The sequence below is a fragment of the Poeciliopsis prolifica genome, unplaced genomic scaffold (assembly GCF_027474105.1).
Source record: "Poeciliopsis prolifica strain line A6 unplaced genomic scaffold, Auburn_PproV2 SCAFFOLD027, whole genome shotgun sequence".
Lineage (NCBI taxonomy): Eukaryota > Metazoa > Chordata > Actinopteri > Cyprinodontiformes > Poeciliidae > Poeciliopsis > Poeciliopsis prolifica.
Window position 1 is genome coordinate 7,073,123 of NW_026562402.1, and position 23,628 is coordinate 7,096,750.

At 38.2% G+C, this 23,628-nt stretch overlaps 2 protein-coding genes across 7 annotated transcripts in view; both read left to right on the top strand.

Moving 5' to 3' along the window:
- mgll (monoglyceride lipase) overlaps positions 1-13,506 on the top strand; it is a 35,179-nt gene extending 21,673 nt beyond the window's left edge. For 3 of the 4 annotated variants that reach the window (XM_055048484.1, XM_055048483.1, XM_055048482.1), the window contains 4 exons: positions 2,750-2,860; positions 3,249-3,338; positions 5,486-5,701; positions 6,911-13,506. In XM_055048484.1, coding sequence (XP_054904459.1) covers positions 2,750-2,860; positions 3,249-3,338; positions 5,486-5,701; positions 6,911-7,042 — 549 coding nt within the window. In that variant the 3' untranslated portion in view covers positions 7,043-13,506. The remainder of the gene's footprint in view (positions 1-2,749; positions 2,861-3,248; positions 3,339-5,485; positions 5,702-6,910) is intronic. The other variant, XR_008607188.1, reaches the window with a different exon arrangement.
- Positions 13,507-16,617: 3,111 nt separating this feature from the next.
- Positions 16,618-23,628, top strand: part of prkar2aa (protein kinase, cAMP-dependent, regulatory, type II, alpha A) — a 38,827-nt gene continuing 31,816 nt past the window's right edge. The window contains exons 1-3 of one of the 3 annotated variants that reach the window (XM_055048377.1): positions 16,618-17,070; positions 17,149-17,261; positions 19,277-19,557. In XM_055048377.1, coding sequence (XP_054904352.1) covers positions 19,311-19,557 — 247 coding nt within the window. In that variant the 5' untranslated portion in view covers positions 16,618-17,070; positions 17,149-17,261; positions 19,277-19,310. Of the gene's footprint in view, positions 17,262-17,796; positions 18,174-19,276; positions 19,558-23,628 lie in introns of those variants that run through there. The other 2 variants (XM_055048375.1, XM_055048374.1) reach the window with 2 other exon arrangements.

Consider the following 23,628-nt stretch of genomic DNA (forward strand, 5'->3'; position numbering starts at 1 on the left):
GGCATAGATATTTCTCTAAATGCTAAAAACTTTTAGTGTTTTTTATACTTTTTCATTTATGCATCCCTCTTCTAAACCTGCTCATCCTCAAAGTCTTGAACTGGTGCCTATCTCCAGTAGTCATTGGGTGTGACGCTGGACCGGTCAGCAGTCATGCGAAAACAACCCACGCATGTAAGCAGAAACACCTCAGGCCAAGATTATAACCTATGAACTTATTGATGCAAGGCAACAGTAGAGAAAGTAATTTTTAAAATATTTCTTCTGTTTTTAAAAACTAGTTTGCACATTTTTAGTTAAAACTTTTCTCCAGTTTCATAGATTTAGCCTTTTTTATTAAAGATTTAATTATTTTTTTTGCAGGCCACCCTCTCTCTGTTTCCAATAGTTATTAAACGTTTAAAAATGATAATATAAGTACATTTCTAAATGTAGCTTGTTCAGCTGTTAGCAGTTTACTTGCTTTAGAGTAATCAAGCTGTGAAATACGCAGACTGTGTGTATGTTTGCTCATCAGGCAGTTTTTGTACAGGTTAAGTCAGAATGTCAGAGCAGTGGGACATTACCAGCATTCACTGCCCAAAGTGTTAGAGGAAGAGAGTAGAAGGTGAGCAGTGTTTGAAAAAGCTTCACTGTCTCAGTCCTTCTTCTAATGCAGCCTTTTTTATACCTGTACCAAACCTCTGGGGAAAATACATTTTCTTCTTTAAAAATATTGGAAGAATCACATATGTTGGGTGTTAAATAAAACCAAATACATTTTCACCCTGAAGTAGTCATAATTCAGGCATTGTGCAAATTTTTTTTTTCTTTGTTTGTTCTCACACATGGAAGTTTGACTGTTGATATGAGGAGGGATTCAGGAAGATATAGCAGGAAACAAAACATGGAAGAAAAAGGCTTCTCATCGTCAAAAGAAATGTGCGTGTTTGCAGGCGGACATGTTCTCCTGTGGGAAATGGCCTGTCTTCCTGTGGTGCTGCTTCTTTTCATGAAGTGGACCTGCCATTGGCCCTGATCTGATGAATATTCACGCAACTGACAAAGAGTGCACAGATAAACAAAGATGAAGCCAATTAGTTCCTAAAACCAGAGCGAGAGACAGTGAGAGAGGGGAGGAAGACAGATTTGCCCAAGCAGGATGCCTGTGTGTGTGTCCACCACTTGTTGCACACAAGGAGAGGAACTGCACCGAAGTCATCCATGGCTAATTGATTTTAGCCCTGATGGTCACAAAGCTGCTAATTATCATCAGCCTTCATCCCAGGGTTGAAATCAAAAACAGGAAATGTCTTCATAGTTGTCAAAGTATGTACTTGTCCTCATGTGAAGCAGCAAAGCAGTGCGTGTTTCACCCTGAGGGCTTTTCACTCTCAGTGTGTGTGTGGATTACTGAGAATGCGGGTGGAAATTCACACCCAAATAAACAAAAGCTGGATTGTTTTGTGTTGGTCTTGACCTACTGGTATTTTTCCCACTGCTCGTTGCATCAGAACCTCTCTGGTGTAACCTTTCCATTGCTGTCACAGGGGAGAAGAATCTCCCCATCACGTTATACTCAGATGGATCATAATATTGAACTGTGTCATGTAACTTCACACATGTTATCTGTTGCCCTTTCTTTTTTTCTGTATTTTCAGTATCTGTAGGACAGCATGCACGTTCAGCACTTTTAATATCACAACTCCTGATAGTACGGTAGTACAACATAAGTTGTTATTAGCATAACATGCAGGCATTTTTACCTTACAGATAATCTTGGTGAACTACTGACTACATAAGAACATTTATGCGCATTTTACTTAATTTTACACTTGTTAGCACTCATGCAGTTTAGACAAGTTTTTAGTTCAGTTATCTCACTCTGAACCATTAAATCTGTTTTCAAGTTTCAATGTGATAATCAGTGAATTACAAATCATGTCTAATGAGAAAGAGCCTTTTATACTCATTTTATTCTGAGAAATGTTACCTTGTGATTGAAAATGAGGATAACATTTTTCTTGGAATAATATCTACTAAAAGCCTTTTATGTATGATCAAAATGTACTAATTTGTGTGGAATTACATCTGGGAACTTCTTTGCAAATCTAATGGACTGTATTGAGTGAGAATATTAAAATCTAATAGTAAAAAACTAATTAGCCTCCCAAGCTTCAGCTCACTTCTAAAGATTTCCTGAAGGGACTAAAATCTCTGTCTTAGTTGACATTAATGCAGACTGCACCTAGAAAACCACTATATCATTGACATTTGTCTTTGTGGTTTTAGAAAGCCTAAAAAAGGTATTATATTAAAAATTTTAACCTCATATGTTTACAACATAATAGTATCTCTACAATTAATAGCAGGAAATAAATCACAAACTGATGGTAGGAGATTCCCATCAAGCCTTTTTGTGTTGAACAGGAAATCTGATTCATTCAGGTTCAGCAAGTCATTCATACCCAGAAGAAGCAAAACATGCTATGCTTGACTGTTGCTGATTTATTTAGTTGCTTTTTTTCTTATCTGATGTGTTATGGTAGTTTCACAGCCTTTTATGCTGTCTTTACTGAAATCTTCTGTTTAAATAATTACATTACTAAAATCTGTGTGATGATTTGAAACTTTAAGGAGCCAAATACCTTTTCACAATTCTTCATAGTCACGGTTAAACCGATGGGGCGTTTAAGCTCCAGCACTTACTACTCCAACAAAAACAAATTAGGTGAAACTAAAACTTTATCTGATGTTTACTCCTTCTTAGGGTGGTGCTATCTCCATCCTCACTGCCTGTGAAAGACCCAATGATTTCACTGGAGTGGTCCTGATAGGCCCGATGGTCCAGATGAACCCAGAGTCTGCAACCCCCTTTAAGGTATTGCCTCATAGTTTATGTGTTTATTATCTTTTTATTTATGTCTTTCTTTACTTTTCTACCACTGTCAACAATCAGATTTTAGTTGCTTCAACCAGTGTCATCTTCTCAAATCCAGACTTCAGCTAAATTAAAAATCTTTAATGAGACAGAGAGGGTTTATTGTTTCCTAGATATTTGTTTTAATATGATCTGTTGTTTTCTTTTGTTTGTTTGTTGTTGGGGTTTTTTTTTTTTTTTTGATTGGTGCCAACTTAAAGTAGCAAAACACTCGGATGTGAAGAGAACTGGGAAAATGTTTAGACAAAGTAGTATTCTCTTGTCGAAGGTGTCAGATTATGAAAACAAGCAAAAAAAAAAAATCTCAGCAGGCTTCTTCTTCCCAAAGGTTTTTGTGGCGAAGCTCCTGAACCACATGATGCCGAGCCTTTCTCTGGGATCCATCGAGTCCAAATGGATCTCAAGGGACAAAACGCAGGTGAGAAACAGACACAGGTTCCATGAATCTGAGTAGGTATGCTCTGTTGCTGATGTATCTGACTTATCAAGTGGTTTGTGTGCATGCGTGTGTGTGTGTGTGTGCGTGCGTGCGTGTGTCTCATGGGAAAATGTGTCCAGTGGTGTATATTCATGTGAAGTTGAAAAGTTTTTGAACAATCTCAGGATGAAGACCGCACCTGTTTGGCAGCCACAAACAAAGTGCATTTACTTTGTGTCACATTTAAAACAGCTGCAGCTTAGACACGAGGTAGCCAGATACATTGATACTGTCACGTTCACACACCTGTGAAACCACGTATTCATGCAAGTTTGTGAAACTTCATGCGCATGTATCTCAGCAGCAACACATCCTGCTATTTCTGCTTCCTCAGATAAAACAGAGGAAGTTTTTGTGTTCAACAATAGGTGGATTTAAACTTTGTATTATGTTTCAATTTTTGTGTTGATCAAAGTGCAGGCCACACTTTCACTTCTTTCCATGAAATGTTGTGACATTTTCACACCTAAGGTAATGAACTGCTGTGTCAAATGTCTGCATACAGTTTGTATACAAAGATGGTGAAATAAAACGGTCAACATCACCACACCAAATCCGAGGTAGATTGTCATCTTCTAATGTCATCAAAATGACTCCTGGTCCTACAAGATTAGCTGTCACAAGAATTGATGATGTTGAATAAACATTTCAGCTCTTTGTATCCCCACTTATGGAGAAGATAATCCTTGACATGACTGAACATGACTAACTTGGAGGGGAGGTGAGTCTTCCAAAAAAAATGGAAGCCACTGGATTTAAGTGTCTTGCAATCCTGGTATTAGCTGGAATATACAGGTGAAAGGGTGAAGCAACTGCAAGTTTTAACATGAGATGACAGTATAAAAAAGGTCCTCTTGGGTGAGATGCAAAAAATACATCTACAGGAAGCACACAGTTACATTCTGACTATCATGTGGGGAACACTGAAAATGTTGAAAACTGAAAACACTCCAAAAATGGGGCAAGTTAAATGGAAAAAAGGTGTTTGTGAAGAGGAAAACATTTAAATCTGGAGTCCTTTAATATAGTATTGAAATAGTATATTTCTCTTCTAAATGTTTATATAACCTAAAATGAAGTTATTATTGGTTTAAGTTCAGTTTTTTTGCCTATCTATAGAGTGGATTCAAACAATATGGGTCAGAATAACTAATGAGAACAGACCTACCAGAAGGAAGTAATAATTCAAAAACTACTCATCCTAAATAAACCACTAACACACTTATTTTTTATCACCTTTGACATATTTAAACTGTTTCGGTTACACTTAGTCACAGCTGTGTGAATTCAGAAACACATTTGTCCATTTGATAGCATATATGCAATACAGTATCGGGTGTGTCTATTGCAGGAAATAATATAGGATAAACTCTCTTTTCTTGATCATCCATTCTTCACTCCATGGGATTTTCTGCCTTTTATGGGTTTCTTTATGTATCCATCTTTTATGGCCACATTTCCTCCCACAAAACCACTCACTATCAGCTTCAAAAATATTTGCTTTACAAATATAGATGCTTTGTTTAAAAATTGACTCACCACCTCTCAACCGCAATGTATGATAGCTGTAAGAATCACCCTCTAAATGCAGTAGTTTTTAGAGGGTTTTGTTGTTGAGCTGTTTAAGTAGTAACGCTGGGATTCCAACAATCTGATGTTAGTCAGGCTATCTGCTCCAATAGCCGGCCAGCAAACAGCTGATTCACTGACAAATCAAAGAATCACCAGCGTCCAGGAAAAACAAACCATAAATCTGTTGGGGGGAAAAATGCATTCACAGTAAGAGCAAGAGCAAAAAAAAAATTTCACAAAACACAACTAAATCAAAAACATAATATGTATATGAGTTGTTGGTTTAGATGTTTGCATCGCTTATCATTGTGTTTCATAGATGTTTCATAGATGCCAAATCCGATGCTGTGCTTTTGGGTTTATTTTACTGCCATGTGGGATTTATTTTGTTGTTGTTGTTCTGAAACCTTGCTTGATATCAAAGCATGGAGGAATACTGCAAAATCAATGTTACGGAGTCCGCCCAACACTGTTCTTTCTGCTCATAACTCTTTTGCGTGGATGTCTCCCATCAGGTTGAGGCGTATGACAATGATGAGCTGAACTGCCATGGCAGGATACGGGTGTCGTTTGGCATCCAGATGATGGCGGCGGCCGAGAGGATCGAGAGGGCGATCCCATCCATCAGCTGGCCCTTCCTGCTCCTCCACGGCGACGCTGACAAGCTCTGTGACATCCGAGGCTCCAAGATGATGTATGAGAAAGCTGCAAGTTCAGATAAAAAACTAACGGTAGGTGTGAGTTCTCACAGAGGGGAACCCTGTTTTTGAGAGGTGGAAGAAAAACATGTGACATGATATTTTTAGCTGAGCAAAGTGTGGTAGGTTTATTTGCACAGCATTGTTCAAAGATAATGTAATTTGAAGTTCTATGCAGGAAGATCAACAGCACAGAAGTAATAATCTTATTTGTGACAAGACACACTAAAAAAATTGTTCATTTCAAAACTGTATGCAAAGAAAAAAACTCAAATTTAAACAAATGAACAGATGAGAAATGGCTTAAACTAACTGATTAAACGGTATTTGACCTTTGGCAGAAAGATACAGGAAAAAGAAACGTTTTGGTGCTGATCTACAGGAGATAACAGTTTATGAACTGAGAGTTTGTTCTTGAGGTGAGGAGAGTAAAAAATAAAGTCTGCCTCCCCCGTGTTTAGTTTTGGTCCTGGGAACACTGAAGGAACATGATTTATACTTCAACAGCATCTCAAAAATGCATCCATGCTGTGCCGTTATAGACCATCACCAAGATTTTAAATTGTGTGCATTTTACAAACAGCGAGCAAAGCAATTTCAGATCTGGTAAAATATAATGACTTCTTTCTGATTTTGGTTAGCTGCAGTTCATTCAGGATCAACTGCAGCTGCCATATTTATTTATTTACAGTGACATTTAAAGGCACAATTAAAACAGTCATGCAGGCTTTCGCTAAAATAAAAGCTTGTATGAATTTTTCTGGGTTTTCTTTTTACAACAAACATTTATTCTGTCTATTTTAGGGCTTACTATGTTGACTTAGTAATAGACTACCTGTTAAATTTCAAGTCTGACTCCATGGCATCAAATCCAGTTAAAGGATGACTTCTAACTCTGCGTTTTTGTGACTAAAAACAATTATTTCTGCACATGACTGAAGGTTTGTAAATTGAAGATTTTGTGAGGGTGAAAGCCATTTATGATCATGTCAAGATTTCCAAGAACCTCCAGACATCCAGTCCACACATGTACAAAACAAGGTTTTTAAAATATTCAAATTTTCTCACAAAAACGCACACTGAAATTGTGCCACTCCTTACACCCCAGACATTTAGATTTAGATTTAAATCTAAATCTAAATGGCTGTCATATTAGAAAATGTTCTGTTTTCCTTAACAATAACAGTTTTCAGGGGGATTTTATGCGCATCATCTCTGTGACGTGGCCAAATGTTTTCCCAGATCATTGAAGGAGGATACCACGCTCTACATCATGACCTCCCAGAAGTGGCCGAGACCGTGCTGAAGGACGTGACGAGCTGGATCACAGATCGACTCCCTCCAGCATCAATGCCATCAAAGCAAGGCTCGTAGATCTCCAACGTAAAAAAAAAAAAAAAAGAACTCAGCTGTCAAGAACTCAACGCTCCAAGGAGACTCCCAAACCGTATCCCACCAGGTGTACATCCTTTCCCGAAGCCATGTGACATCGTGTTCTGTGTCTGAAGGGTTTACTAACATTATTTCCCATCTTCTTTAAGAGGATGATGCCATCACAAACTTTGATCCCAGAAACTCAGCGAAAAGGAAAAATTTCTGAGCAGAATCTACAATCAGGGATGTGCCTCATGCGGTCCAGCAGGAGGGTGTGTTGGTTTTGTCATCATCTCCTGGTCTCCTGTGCTACTCAAATGAAGTTGAAATCACATTAAGCTATGGTTCTAAGTGCAATAATTACATTATCCTCTATTAGTTACTGAATTGATCTTTTAGATACTAATACCAAATGTAACACCTTGCGTTACTGATCCGAAGCAAAAGCACTTGCTTTTCCGTCTTTCAATCTGCAATACATCAAAGGGTCAAGTTCCCAGAACAGGCAGAGATCAGGTGACCTTGAGGTGGCAAAGGTCACCTCAAGCTGTCAATAACTGGTTTCTCCAATACTCCAACATAAACGTCATAAATCTTTCTGAGCTCACTTTGTATTCATAAGGAATCCTATCTTTTCTTGACTTCTTTCATATGTTTCCTTTGGTCTAAAGACAGAAGGTCTAATAAACAGCTCAAAATCAATACTTCTTCAAAAAAGAAGATTCAGGCAAGTTTTTTGTTTCTAGCTGATAGATTTGAAGACATTTTATATATGGCACTGTTTACCTTTTTTAAATAAATGAGTGCTTTCAATGACAAGAGTCGTGAGCACAATCGTTTCTAGGAGGCAAATTAACCAGGTCATGCTGTTGTGACTTTCTCTGCAGATGGGGCCTCATACTGAGAGGTCAAAGGTCAAATGTTTTGACCCCTTTAAGGCCACGGTTGACTTCACTGTTAGTGGTTGATGTAGCATCTGTTTGGTGAATAGGGAATACCTCAAAGCTGTGAGGTATTCTCTCGGGTGAAGCTCCGCTGTCTCACAAAACGAATCATACCCTTGAATTTAGTCAGATTTTGTCAGGCACAAACCGAAACGTATTCTGTTGGTCTTCTGTGTGACGGAACAACACAAAGTGGGAAGCTGAACTAATCTGAACAGTCGATACTCTGTTGAAGCTCCTTTTGGGTAATTGCAGAGCAGATCTTTTGAGGTTGGTACCAGCTTTGCACATTCTTATAGGCAGTATAGCTCAAATTCAGTCAGATGGTGGCCATAAATAATCGTCAGTTCTTCCCACATGTAGATTCTCAGTTGGATTTAGGTCTCGACTTTGACTAGGCTATTCTAACGCATGAACATACTTTAATGTGAACCATTACGCTACAACTCTGGCTCTATCGTTAGTTGTTCTGCTGGAAGGTGAACCTCTGGCTCAGTCTCGGGACTTTTGCTGTCTATAAAAGGTTTTATTCCAGGTTGACCCCATCTGTAGCTCCATCAACTTTGCCTAGTTTTTCTGTCACTACTGGAAATGTCAGCCCTGCAGCATGATGTTGCCACCACCTTGTTTCCCTGTGAATACACGTGATGTGCAGTGTAATATTTTTTTCTTCCACAGGAGGCATTTTCCATATCAAGCACAAAGTTTGTCTAATCTGACTTGAACTCCATTTTTCACATTTGTCCCCTAAATACCATGTAAAAATAAATAAAAAATGCATATGGGACACTTTTCCCCTTTTAATAACACTTTCTTCTTGCGACATTTTAAAAAAATGTCACTTTAAGTCTATAAATATAGTTACATATCAGAAGTTAATATAAAACTTTGATTTAAAGTAAAAAGCTTTGGAATAGCTGTCCTATTCTGAGTTTGAATGCTAGATAGAAATAATTACTACAATTATTTTAAAATGGACTTCTTTATAGAAAGCTACAGTTGAGGGAGAAACAGCAGCAGCTGTCACCTCTCTCATTCTGCCCCCCTCCAAACAACAATGTGTCTCCCCTGAAGTCAACCTTGGCTTTAAACATCCAAGCAATCATGTCACAGCAGCGTTTATATTTTGTAGCTCTTTAATTGTAAGCTGGGCAGACACACACTGCACCGTACCGTCCTGCGGACTGTAATTAGCCGCTGTCGCTACCTGTTGCTTCGAATCGTTCACAATGAGAAAACCTTTCAGAAGTCAGGGCTCCAACATCAGGATCAGTTAGCTCATTGTTGGTATTCACAACCAACTTTTTATATGCGCCTTTTTAGGAGAATTGTAATTATTAGTGTTGGGTGAGTTTAAATGAATCACAAAGACTCGCGCAGGAGGTGTGGGGAACGTGGTGATGACCGGCTGTCATGTTTATCTCCAGCAGTAGTTCTTTTGTTTCAAATGCACTTCACATGTGCCATCACCAGGGGGATCCCAGCTGAAGTGATATAATGAGAGGAATCTCTGGGTTCTATATGTCTTTCCAACTTTCTGCCTCCTCCGTTTGCGCCGCATTTCACTGTGTGTTGGGTCTGGCGTTTTTGTTTCATCTTTCATCTTCCTCTCCTTTTTTTTTTTTTTGGCTATGAGTGCTAACGGTTGCTCTTTGTTCTGTCCATCACGTACGCCTTTGCTCTGTCACAGATTCAGACATGTTGTTCATGGACACCCACACCGTCACACGCGGGGAACTATCTCGGCAGCAACAGGCTGCGGGGATGCATTGTGGAGATGTTGTTTTTGCCTCAGAGCGCTCTTTTTGTCTTGTGAAATGTGCAACTCTGGTAAACCTGAAAGATTAAGCTCAACTTAATACCACACCGTGTCCAAGTGAGCATCCTAAAATTTCTCTTTCACAGACGATTGTTTTGTTTTTTCCTGATCAGTAGCTCAGGAAAATAAAATTCAAATTTGAAGTTACAGCATTTACTATCACATCACACAGAAGATTTACCCTCAACCTGCATCACCCGGTGTGCAGATATAGACAGAAACGTAATGTATTCCTGATTCTCAGCCGGAGTCAGGCCCCTTAACCCCCAACCAGAACCGCTCGCACTTCAAACACAATCTCCTCCTGATTAGGCTGCAGCAGAGCCAGCAGCACACAAAGGCTGCCCAGTCCCCAGTTGTATTCAAACTCCTAATGGCTCCCCTGCTGCACAGCATCAGCACAATGACCTCAGCTCGCAGGGTAATTTAGAAAAAAAAAAAGCTCTACCTGTCAGATTATGTGAGTGGATATTTCTGCCTGTTGTTTGCTTTGACGGCAGAGAGTGAAAACGGGATGCAGCGAGAGGAAAAAGCGAGGAAAGAAGCCAACAGTAACCATGGCAGCACTTTCTGTTTCCTCTTTTTTCTCTCTCTCTGCTGCGAAATCACTCAGTAAAAATAAATATCCTCATTAATTTTGTGGATCGTATGGCAGACTAGAGGGTCTCGAGGCTTGTTGTCCTTTTGCTGCTCTGAGGATTCCCTTTCTGTGCGAGTGTTGAGATAAGAGACTAAAGCATCATCAGCTCACAGTGAATAATAAGAGCTGCATGCGCTGAATCCTAAACAGCAAGGATTATACACCATTTGTGTCAAATGAGGAGCTTTCCTTGGACATTGTGGGGTTGGAATTTCCCTTTTTTTTCTTTCTTCATACATTTCTCTAATTTTTTTACACATACATTCCATGTCTTTATTAAATAGTGATAAAATACAATCTAGCACTTCCCCAATATGTTGCATTCCTGTTCATCCCTACAGTTAATCTCTGGCTTCACTTATTTTAAAGACAACGCATGTCCAGTGACATGCGTTGTGGTCAAATTGCTCACACTGAGACAGCCATGTGAAAATGTTCAGTTCAGATCCCGGCTTCAGACAGGCGCTCTATATTATGTAACTGGGGAGGGGAAAAAAGGGGGCAGAACAGAGCTGAATCCCTATTGAGCTGTGACTTTTATAACAAAGCCAGATTCATCCTGCCTGCTGGTTTGTCAATAGGGTCACTGTTTCTTTTTGAGATTTTTTTTTTCTTTTACGACTTTAGGACTGTTTCTATGAATAGAGCTGTTATTTATGACAGGAGTGAAGGGGCAAAGGCCAGTCTTTCTATAGTTTCATGAGATTAATCTGTTCCGAGGAGACTCTGTGAAGGGTTCCATTAACGGGATAGTTTGTATGTTTTTTTGGGAGTGAGGCTCTATTCAAAGCTGCTGAAATCTTACATGCTTTGAAAACCTTTTTGGGATTTATAAAGTCTAACTTAGTATGTGATTCAGATCAAGGCTAACAGTTTATCTGAAAGGGAAAAAGACCAAAGCAGATTTCTGCCATCTTAGGACAGCATCAGTCTCAAACATGCCACAGACGTTCATTTAAATGCTGTCTTTAAAAGCCTTTAAACCAGTGGTGTCCAAAGGGTGGCCTGTGGGCTCTTTGTAGCCCTCATAATGATATAATATGACCACAGTTCAAGAATGGTTGAAATTTGACTCACAAGCACAATCAGTTCACAAAGACAGACACATTTAAATTTAAAATGTAAACTATTGGATAGATTCGTCTTATCTCAGATTTTCTTTTGTTTTGGTTTTTTTTTTTTTTTGTTTTTTAACAGAACCTCATCTCAAAAACTCTGAACTATCCCTTTAAGGTGCTCATGTTGCTGTACTCAAGCTGTCAGCAAGATTTAAACAGGTCTTCTCCAATTTGCTGCGAATGGTAAAAATAAGTAGATAAAAGTAGTTAGTTTCACCCTTGTCTTGAAAGAGGTAATGGGCGTATGACAACACATTTTTGAACTCCTGTTCAAATCTTGCTGTTGTTAAGAAACCTTGTACAATTATTGTACAATAGCTTTGTATTTATAACACACAAAATAGACAATTGTATTGTATTTTAGCTATTTTTTATTTATCTTGTGTAGAGTACTATTAACAAATAACTTCATGTGTTGGCATGTATGTACTAGTTACACAATGTCAAGGCATGTTTTATACCAGAACCTATTCAGACATCCTGATGTTCACCTATTCCACTTATAGAGCTGTTGTATATGTAGTCAGCAACCAAACATTGCTTTTCTAAGGAGATTTATACAGTAAGGGATTTGCTCCAGTATGTTTTAGATGATGCTGGATGCAAAATGAAACCACTGCCAAATCATTTCACAGCATTTTGAATTCATTTTCATGTTCTTAACAGCTAAAGGTGATCTGACTCTTTGAAACAGAAAATGTCGCTATGAAGATGTCATGTTTAACATATATTCAATGAAATTCAGCAGTTTTGAGAGTGCATGGAACTCATCCAAAATCTTAAGCATCAATCAGAATCAAAGAAAACCTTTGATTACATTCATTAAAATACAATTTACGAGTTATTTGTGATAGTACATGCTTTGCAAAACTTTGTTTTATCTATGTTATTTATGCCTTATTACTGATGAATGTGCATATTATAGTTGTTTGCCTGCATTGAACCACTGGAATCAGTCGGTTTGTCCTGATTGGCTCATTGGGGGACTGGCGAGCTCACACCTGATTGGTGCATATCCGATAAGGATCTTTTAACATAAGTGAAGGTTAACGTTCATGTTGCTCCTGACTTTCTGATGTCTACTGTCATGCTTGTGTACCTCTTATCAGTCTCATTAAATTTATGTCTATTAGTCCTTATTAATGTGCAAACAGGGAAGCAGACATACATTAAAAACTGCTTCTGCTCCTTTTGATATAGGATGAACTTCGCTACTTTAATACCTCCCAGCTTTGCTACTCACCTGTTCAAGTCCATTTTATGTTAATACCAAAAAAAAGAGACTTCAGATGAAAACTGTTTGAGTTCACCAAGACTAATAGTAGCTAAATTACTGAGTTGATGCATAAGCATTGATCAAAATTGTATAAAATAGATAAATCAGGGGTTTTATGTTGTTTTTTGTGGGAGCTTAAAATAAAAGTTTAAAATATAGTTTTCCATCAGTGTGACTATTTTGAATGATTGGTTAGTTTGCACATGTGTCTGGAGCAACTCCATGAATCATTCTGGCTCCTCTGAAGGGATTTAAAGGGTCTATGAAGGGAAACTCCCTGATGTTATACGAAGCCTGCAGAGATTAGATTGTGTTTGTAGGGGAAAATAAAACACAGAGGATTGGATATTTAAGTCTTCCTTGTATATTTTCTGTGTTGATTTGTTTTAACATGTTGTAATGTTACTGAAGGACAGTTTCAATATTCCTGCGCTGGTGTTCTTCTATGTCCTCCAAGCTGTAATCCAACTTAAATTCAGGTATAAAATCTGCTTTTGACTGAGATAATAAAATCACTTCATTGGTCAGGTGTCAGCATTTGAAAGACTGCAACTGTAAATAAGATGGGTATGAAAAAATAACACTGAAAATTCTTCTGAATGTCAATCTACTTATTGCTAGACTGTTCACGACGTTCACATTTAAAATAAACAACATGACTGTTTAACTGCCCTGTGTGACTTTTTTATATCCAATTCTCTCTTGATTCAGATTGAGAGAGATTAAATGTTATTTCATCTTAACTTCATTTTAAAACTTATTTTAAAGATGAAAATGTTTCTGAAAAAGTAAAAACTCACTATTAGTGTTAACCAGCTCCTGCATGGTGCAGATTTTTTCACAGCATATAAATCCTGGCCTGTTCTGATTTCAAATAGGTAGTTGTAAAATTAATATTTATTTTTATTTATTTATTGAGCTTTTTTTACAGGGCAGACACACAATAACATGGATCGACCGAATAAAGCAGCAGCCCCACACCTGCATCTTGGGGCTTGCAGCATGAGCTAATTTGCAGCATTGTCCCTAGATGGGCTTTTATGTATATTAAGATAGTATTAGCCAATGGAAGGGCAATGAAAGAGTAACATAGTTAAAAATAACCACACTTTTACAACTACAAACCAAAATCATAGATGGTGTCACATAAGGTTAGTCATAAAAATAGAAATACTTCTGATCTTACAGCTTCTTTATATTCTGCTCCCGCTTTTGCTCACTGGAAATTGGAAATTTTGGAGAGGATAATCACTCGTACTTCAGAGGGTCAAAGATTCACAGCAACACAGATCAATTTCCATTTGTAAGTATGTTGCACCCTCCTGTGTCAACATTATGCATTTTTTTTTTTTTTTTTTTTTTTTTTGCTTCAGTCATTAACATTCCAAACAAATATCTGGGATTTTTTTAGGTTTGATTCCTTATACTCTAATATTTTTTTTCAGTCTTATGTCTTCTGAAACAGTAATTTTGAGGTTTCATTAGCTGCAAAAGATAATCATCTAAACTAACAAAAATAAGTGTTAGAAATACATCACAAGGTGTATTGAATCAATATTATGAATAAGCTTTACCTTGTAAATTTAACTTTTCATTGATGCCTTAGTTTATTGAGATGTGTATGTACCCAAAAACTGTCTGGTATTCGGACACCCAGCAGCTGTTCTTCACTTGTCGTATATATATATTTACCAGTAGATGGCAGCATTGCTTTGTAGTAATAATTATTTTCGGTATATTTGTATGAATGTGCTGCTTGTTAAATTCATACATGCGGTACATGAATGAACGTGGGATCTATTCAGAGATTTATTTATGCATCCTCTATGGGTGTTGTCGTTGCTTGAATCTCACATCATGAAACATATCTGGCTATATTGCAATATCAGTGCTTGATGATACTGTTGTCACTCTTTTTTATGTTTATTTTTTATTTTTTGCTTTCTGTCCCATTTTTTTCTTTCCGCCTCCCTCTCACTCTGAATATGTAGGCCTTGCAGCTCTCTTTGAGTCAGTTTTGGAATTGGCTGGGACCACATTAGCTGTGATTCTCAAAGGGGAAACACTTCAAGGAAAGCCTTGACCCGAATCCACTCTCTTGTTGATTTTGGTCTTCCACAATACATGAAGGATGCACTGTCTCTAACTCCTGCTCCACAGAAAATTAAACATGCAGCAAAATGGGTATGGAATAATCATCTTATCTGTTAGAATGAGCAAAGTTACACAGATGATGCACAGTACTATAAGAGCACTCCCTCAAACATTTGCATTAAATAAACAATAAACTTATATTTCTAAAATACATGTCATTTTTCTTGAAGTGTTGTGCTTTGTCAAGTTGATTTTCCCAGCAGGGGGTGTCTGAAGTTTTCCAATGTTAGTTAAAAACAAAGAGATAAGCCAATCAGAAACCAGCTCAAGGAATTAAATAAGGGTTCTTTGTGACCATAGCAACAGTTTTACCTCAGTGACAGATAGAAGGTGAGAGACAGAGATGGAAGAGCCCCTAATGCATTATTGACTGGAGTCAATGGGCTACTGCAAACTTGATTGAGGTGTTTTTAGTATCTTTAAAGTGAACTTTGGTGACCTGAGTGCATTTTGACCTCTTTCTGTCTACGAACTCTAACAGAAGACTTTACGAACTAATCGGAGAAAGCTAAGGTAAGAAAGGTGAACATCAGTAGTCCTGCAACTAAAGACATGTCATATGACATATCATTACAACAAAGTGAAGGAGAAAAATTTAATACTACACTGGGAAAATATTCAAACAAATCACTGGAACATATGGAGCACTGTTCCCTTGCAGAAAAAGGTCCTGGGCTCAAATCCCATCCAAGGGTATTTCTGCGCAGACTTTGCATGTTCTCCCTGTGCATTCACAGGTTCTGTCCAGATACTATGACTTCTTCACCCACAGGCCAACAACATGGCTGTTAGGTTAATTGGTATCTCTAATTTTTTTAATTGTTCTTGGAATACATGTTTTTTTGTTTGTTTGTTTTTGTCCTGTGTGTCTCTGTGTTGGTTTGAGATGGGCTGCTAGGCTAACCAGGATTTACCCTGCCTCTCACATTGATGGATACATGGTGTGTATATGTATTCAGTCGCTCAAGTCTTTACTTGAATTAATTTATTAACTTGAAAGAGGACGGAACTTAATAAAACACATGTCAATTTCTGAAATAAAAGTTTTTGAAATAGTGTTTGTAATCTGTAGTCCTATGGCCATTAAGTTAATATATTAGTAATATTTTTGTGTTGTCTAAACAAATATGCAAGCTGTTGTAAACTTCCATTTGCTGGAACCTTAGCTGACGTTTTTCACTTTTTACATTTGGTCAAATATAAACTACCTGAAAAACTCATCTAACTTAGTTTAAAATGGTGGAAAATGTTCTGCCATACTAATTTAGTTTTTTTATTTCAAGATAAGTTACTTTAGGGCCTGGGGTTATCTCAGTTTAATTAAATCTAGATTATTTTATGGGACTCTTAATGAACTAATTAACTTCTCGTAGATCGATTTTACTATGTCTACGTTTACAGTTTTAAATTGTAAATTTGATTTAACATTTCTGTCAGGCTCTCAAGGCCACCTTTGTGGGTGCGGCCTTTTTTGGAGCGTACAAATATAGTTCTGCCTTCAATCCCGCCCTTTCTTCCATGGTTGTATGCGATTGGCTGACGTGCTTTCGTTCTTAATTTTTATTGGTTCTACGTTCTGTCAGTCTGAGAAGCCCCGCCTTCTCACGCTTTCTGAAACCAGCGGTTCATCCGTGCGTGAAGAGCTGAGGATTACCTCGTCAGGGGGTAGATGACCTGCTTTCTATTAATTTAGCAGGTTTTTTCCCCCATGTTATTAGCTGTCTTATAAATTAACTTAACTTAAAAGTTTAGAGTTTTTTTTTCTTCAGTGTTTCGGACAGCTTTTATCATAATAGAGGTGTGAACGGTCAGCTCGCAGCAGGTTTTTCTGTCACCTGGCCGGAGCAGCTGACTCGTGTCTTGCTGAGATCGGAGTTGCCAAAGGAAAACTAGCGGTTGCTAGTTAGCAGGTCAGCCACTTAGCCCGCCAGCTAGCCTTACTGCCACTCTAAGTCCCACCCTCACCGTGCGTAAACGTCGGGCTGCAGCGGTGAAGACAAGTATAATTTTTGCTTCCTCTGAACTTGGCGAGCATCCTTGTACACCTGGCTGGCAGCAGAGATTAGCCCCTTCAAAGGTTAGCGTAGTTAGGTGGCGCTAACGGAAATTGGCCGTTTTTACGTTCGGAGAGTGTTCTGTTTTTTTTTCTATGAAGGAATACCGATAAAGGGACTGGCTCAAAAAGAAGAGGCGAAATAAAGAGCGAGAACAAGGAAGACTGAGGAGGAGGTGACTGGCTTGTTTAGCCGGGGAGACACAATTGTGAACGTAAGTGACTCATACATAGCTGGTGTCGTGAAAGTGGCTTGTTAAACGGCTTACATGACCTGTCCAAAACAAATTGCAGCGCTAGCATGGCAACGTTTATCCTGCCTGCCGCTGTTCTGGTGGCTTAGCACCCACAGTCAGTGCGCCATACTATAACGTAAGCTAAAGGGGGTTCGTCTCTCTAGCTAGCATGACAGCTTAGCACTGATGAGCTTTAAGTCGAAACAGCACTTCAGTCTTTCAGTCTTGGCTTCATTGCACTTTATACAGGCATCACGTTTTGACCAACGCTTACCAGCAAGTTTGGTTATGTTGTTTCTTTAGCTCTAAATCGGCTGTTAGCCAGTAGTATTAGCTTAGCTGGATGTGCTAGCTCCTTTGAGCCGACCACCCACCCAAGTTGACAGCTCGGTTTCAGACGATGCGAAGCACTTGTACTTGTAAAACCCCACCAGTTCTAGTGAATTTGTGTCTATCCCTAAGCAAACTCTTTATCTCCCGCCTGCAGCTGTGAGAACTCTGTGTTCCTCAGCTCAGCTTTAGATAAAGTCGCCACTTAGTTGTAGCAGTGTCACTCAAGGCTGGTAAACTCTGTTGCATTCAAAAGGCTGCGCGATGCTTTCTCCTTTTGGCTGTCAAACTTTAGCCCGTCTGCATCCTTTTTTGTCATGCTGGTGAGCCTCAACAGGCATGCATTGTGTTGAAATTACAAGTCACATCTGTTTCAATCAACAATCATGCTGTCATAGACCACACCACGTGCCAGTCGTGACACATGAAAACTATTTTGCCAACACCATCAAGGTTGTCACTATTATTTTCTATTAATGTAAATGGAGAGAAGAAGAAGAAGAAGCAATTTTATCTAGTGTTTTCCAACAGACATCATTTTGGTTCCAAGTACACCACAAAGTAAGATGGCATTTAAAAAAAGGTACTTCTGGTCAGGACTGAACAATATTAAGAAAAGAACATGTAGCTGCTATATTATGAAACATTATGATGTACAGTGACAATTTATCCATATTTTCATACTTCTGCATTTTATCTTTACTTTTCATTATAATAACAATTTCCTGTGAGACTCTGGGATTGTATTGTCATGAACAGATGGCTATGCTATTGCAGTGAAAGGTGAAAAGAAATTTAGCTTGTAAAAAAAAGTTCCAAACTTAAATGTTTAGCTGTGGGAATAAAACAATATTTTATCGGTATTTGGTTGTGTTCTTAGCCAAAAACATCCATATTGCTACAGTGAAGTTGAGTTGGTACAAAAACTGGAGACTGTTTTAGGGTTTTAGGTTCATGCTGTGAAGTGAGCAATGACGTTGATGACAGATTGTCTGTTTTCAGGTCTAGTAGTTTCTTTGAAAAATCCAGTTCGACTAGCATTGAGGTGATAAGGAAGACAGCTGCAGCATGACAGACGCCAACTTTAATGTGGGTGCAGACATCGTTTAGAAAAGAAATGAACTTTTTCTAAACATAAAATAAATACATTCTCTTCAAAGAAATTTTCCTTCTTAATGAAAAAGGGGTGCTTTCTATTTTAAAAACCATTCCTAAGTTTTACATCGGTTTCAGTAGAGACGTTACCTGCAGTGTGGTTTCTTCAAACACATTGTTTACATTTAGTGTGCAGAAAATATCTGTAAGGTACAAATTAGAGCTTTTTCTGAAACCAGAAAAAGAAGCATATGAATTGAACAGATTAGTTTCTTCTGGTTACTGGCCTCCTAGTGACCATGGATTCTGAGGCCATTTTGACAAGTTTGAAATGTTTTTGATTTTGTCTTTTATGTACCACCTTCGTTCAGGACATTCTTTTTTTCAACTTAAACCTATGTCATTGACATATTGTGTACTTTTGCAAATAGCGGTGCAAGAAAAAGTGACTTTTGTCAAAATTTAAAACGTTAAAATGGTTTAATAAATTGTTCACAAATTGATGCCAAGAAATCACTCGTAAAAGCATAAAACCAATTTTCCTGTCTTTTTGTTTCATTTTGTTTTAGATATCTAGGAGCTACCAACAAGCCAAACACAGCCATGAGTATTCAGATACCGGTGGGGTTGACAGAACTGCTACAAGGTTACACCGTGGAGGTGCTGAGACAAAGGCCAACAGACCTCGTTGATTTTGCTGTACAGTACTTCACCCGTATGCGGGACTCCAGAAATCAGGATGGAGCCGACATTAGCGGAAAACCGGGGAAAGGAGTGGTGTTTGATGGGGAGCCCATGCAGACGGAGTCCAATGGCGAGGAGGATGAAGAGGACGACTCTGACTTTGAACGTGAGTTGATGCTGTTGCTTTGTTAGATGGGTTTGTCTGAGGAAAATCAGATGTATTATTTTAGGTTTCCATGAGGAGATCAATTGAGAATGTGTTGCCTGAAGCAGTGTCCGAATGCCCATCATGTTTTTTTATAGAAAGTAGTCCTTACTTGCCACTCTTCTAATCCACATGTTCTTCATCCTTGTTGTCTTTGTGGTCATCAGACTTGCACATTCCATTCATGTTTTGGAGTTTCAAGGTCTTTAGATGTTTATTTTCTAAGAATTTGAGAAAGGCGTGGGGGAAACCTGACTACATAAGCACTCAAGGTAAAATTCTGCAGTAAATTCCTGTGGTTTTGTGAGTGCTTTCAACTTGTAGGGCTTTTGTCATGTTTTTTTTTTTTAACAAAATGTCAGTTGTCTTTTCAGACTTGCATTCAAGCCTCCTTTTTAACACTGCTCACAGATTGATTCCTTACATCGAATCAACTCTATTGTGATCCTCTTCCTAGTATGCTTTTAGAAAAGGAAGAACCGCACGTCCTGTGGCCTTTAGGTTGCATGTTTGCACATCTGAAGGCTAGATTAATGGGACCCTGAAGTTCCCACACTGCACACAGCCTCATCTCTGGTTCATCACTCCCCTGTGTTTGAGACACTGGCACAGGATGTAAGCCATTCCATAGCCCAGTTCTCTTCAGAGCAGTATGGCCCAGTTCTAATCACATTCCGATGCTGTGAATGGGACTTTACAGTTTATGTAGGTGCTTAAATCTATTTGGGGAACCTCTGCAATTCGGAGGCTTACAATGGAAAATAGTGAAGCAATTTGTCTGCAAGTTAATGGTTAATGTAGTCGAAATGGTGCAAGTGTGATTGTGGCTGCAGAGGGTTTTTTTCTCCCAAATCAACATTGGATGCTGTGAATTGGAGTGAATGTTAGATTTTTATGGCTGTTTGAAAATTAAGATTTATTAGCCAAGTCTGTCAGTGCACAAAATAAATTCTGCTCTGGCTGCGATTGTCTTTCTACAAAGTTTTGATTTATAATGCTCTAATTCTCCACTAGGCTATTTACAATAGATGTGAAAGCACAACTAACAGGGCAGTAAATGTAACATGTGTGGGCATGATGTTTGACAGAGCTTGAACTGTCAGGCATTGTAAATGATGAGGTTCAGAGAGAACGGGTTCTGGGACACCCATTTTGCCCTCTCTGGTTGTAAACTTTAGTTTTAGTTTCACTGTGTTTTTATGAGTTGACCATCGTCTCTTATGTAAATGTTATTTCAATTAAAAGCAGCATTGGCTAATGCTGCAGTATAGTACAAACAAGATGGATTATGTATTCTGTGTTTATTTTCACACAGTGTGGCCGCTGTCTAACAGCTGTAACCTTAACCGAGAGAAGAGTGCGTGTGTGTATTCACATTTGCACATCTTCGGTTTCTTCTTGCCTTTGAGTTAATAAGTGAACATGTGTGTGCTTGTTAAAGCACATTTTTGTGTTCTGACTTTTTCACACGAGTTCAGATTCCATTCCAGTGACGTCACGACACTCTTGTACCTCTGTGTGCCCTGAATAAACCTGAGCAGTACTTATACAGCTCATCCAGGGGGGAAGTAACCCAAGAGTAGATGCAGTCATGCTTCAGGAGGAAGCTTTCCACTAAATGCTTGAGGTTACACACATGACTTCATGGCATTAAGTTATCCAAGCAGGCCTTTGTGTGTGCTGTCCCCAGAGGATTCTGGGTCTGTGGAGGAACACAGGACTGTATATTGAAAGAAACCATGTGCTGTTTGAAAGACCACAGGATTAGCCAATGGATGTGAAGATTACAGATCTGCTGAAAACAAATCTTTAAACATAAATATGTGCATAAAGCACTGTTATTAGCTACACTACTTCTTCTTTTAATATTTCAGTGTTGTCTATATTTAGTATGTGGAAAGTATTAATAAAGTACAAATTGTATTTCTTCTTGAAACTAAAACTAAAGCTTGTTAGTTCTATGGATTGCTTTTGGCTGTTCTGCTGTTAAGCACCTGCTGGTTACTGGTAAGAATTGCTTTATAAAAAAATTCTAACTACTATAACATACTGGGCCCAAAAGTGCAGTAAAATAATTCAATAGGAGGTTAATTCAATATTAACCTCCTTAGTGAAGTGGTTTAGAGGTAAACATGGGTAAATTAACATACACATTTAATTAGGGTCGAACTGTAAGTATTCAATTTAAATACCTGTACTTTCAAAAGCATTTTTACCTTATCAGCTTCCCCTGAAAATAAATGATTGCTTTTATTTTCAGTGATTAAACTCCTTAAAACTGCAGAACTATAGGACTTAAACTAATCACACTCTGCTGCACTCAGTGACACTGCTATAAGGATCATTGTGTATTAATGTGTATCATCACCTTTCTGTTTTAAATGCATCTCAGCAGCTTTATAGTGCATTGCCCATCATCAAGAATAAAATATATATTTCAAGCCTATTGTGGCTTTCCTAACCTAGTCTGGTTTGAGGTTCCTGAAAGCACAACTGAGATGCTCTCGTTTAGAGGTTTAGAGGAGGAGCTACATCGCTCCCCTTTTAAAGCATGTCAGAGGTATCTAAAGGTTGTCTATCAAAGGCTTTCTGTAAGTAGGCCAATCACACTTTTAGGTGTTGACACTTTGTTTAAGAAAAACATAGTTGTTGCGAAATGTTTGAGGTAACTCAGAATCAATTTGCTCTCTGAAAGGTTGTTTGGTTTGAGCTGTGATCATGTGTATGATACGTTTTATATTTCGCATTCAAACATTTGGCCAGTTTTGTTTTCTTCGTAGGCTGCTTACAGTTTTGATGATTCATCACTGTGCTCGTAACCTTTAGCTTGCACTGCAGGAAACTGGTTTGTGTGTGAGAGAGCACTGGCTTAATGCTTTATATGTAAATGAAATAGATGGGGGTAGTACACCAGTCCCGTGAAAGCATGATATAATTTTTTGCATAGATTTTCATGAGGTCTTTTATCTTAAAGCCACTGCAGAATCAGTATTTAAGTCCAAGCTTAGCTAAAGGAGGTTTTGTTTTCAGTACAAACTATCAGACTATTGCGTGCATCACTGTTGCTAATATGGAAAGTAGCCTCATAAGTTACCTGTTCAGTGACTTTTCAGAAATCCAAATTCTACCAAGATAAACCAAATGTCACTAAGTGAATTTTGCTTTTACAGTATTACTTTGTCTTAATTTTGGCACAAAATTGCCTGAAAAACCCACCATCTCTATTCCATTAATTTATTTCATTGCTTGTATATTAACTTACTTTAAATAAAATTGTCTCCTATTTGTGTTTCTGGTGTACTTGAGCTACAGGGTTATTTTGTGTATGCTTATTTTTTTCCATTATTTCAGGCTTTGATAAATGCGTTCTTACTCTTCCTTAATAAAGCTCCCTTTAAAAAAGTGCTGGCAGGCAAGCATTAGCTTGCATGTAATTTGACTTGTAATATATTTTAATTCTGTTCTGATTCACTATGTGTGACTGGAACTGACAGAAAAAGATGCTGTCCTGCATCATCATTAATTATTAACTAGCGTGCTATGCTAACATACTTAGCTGGCACACTGATGCAGGTTTTAGTTGCCGAGACGCTAAATGTCACAGAGTGGTTTAGACAACAGAAGAAGAGGTGGTAAAACATGTAATTTGCAACCAATAGCATTATTTATATTATTTTTGCAATGTTACGGTTTCATGTTCTCTTTATACAATGCCGCTCTAATGTCTGCCTTACTTAATATATTTGCAGATTGTATTTTATGCCTCTGCTGGCATATGCTTGGCTGGAAACTAAAGGCTTATTTCAAGAGTCAATGTGTTTGGCTTAAAACAGAGTTATAAATATCTTGTTTCCTGAAGAAGGCATACTTGGGAGAAGCAGAGCACAGGCACCATGTTTCCATCTTCCTAATATGTTAAACCTTTAGCTTAGAGCTGGCCTGTGTAGTATCAGTTTAGCAATGCATATGCATCTCGACTAACTGAATGAATGGACACCTTTCTGTCTGAAAAATAGATAGGGGGGTGGACAG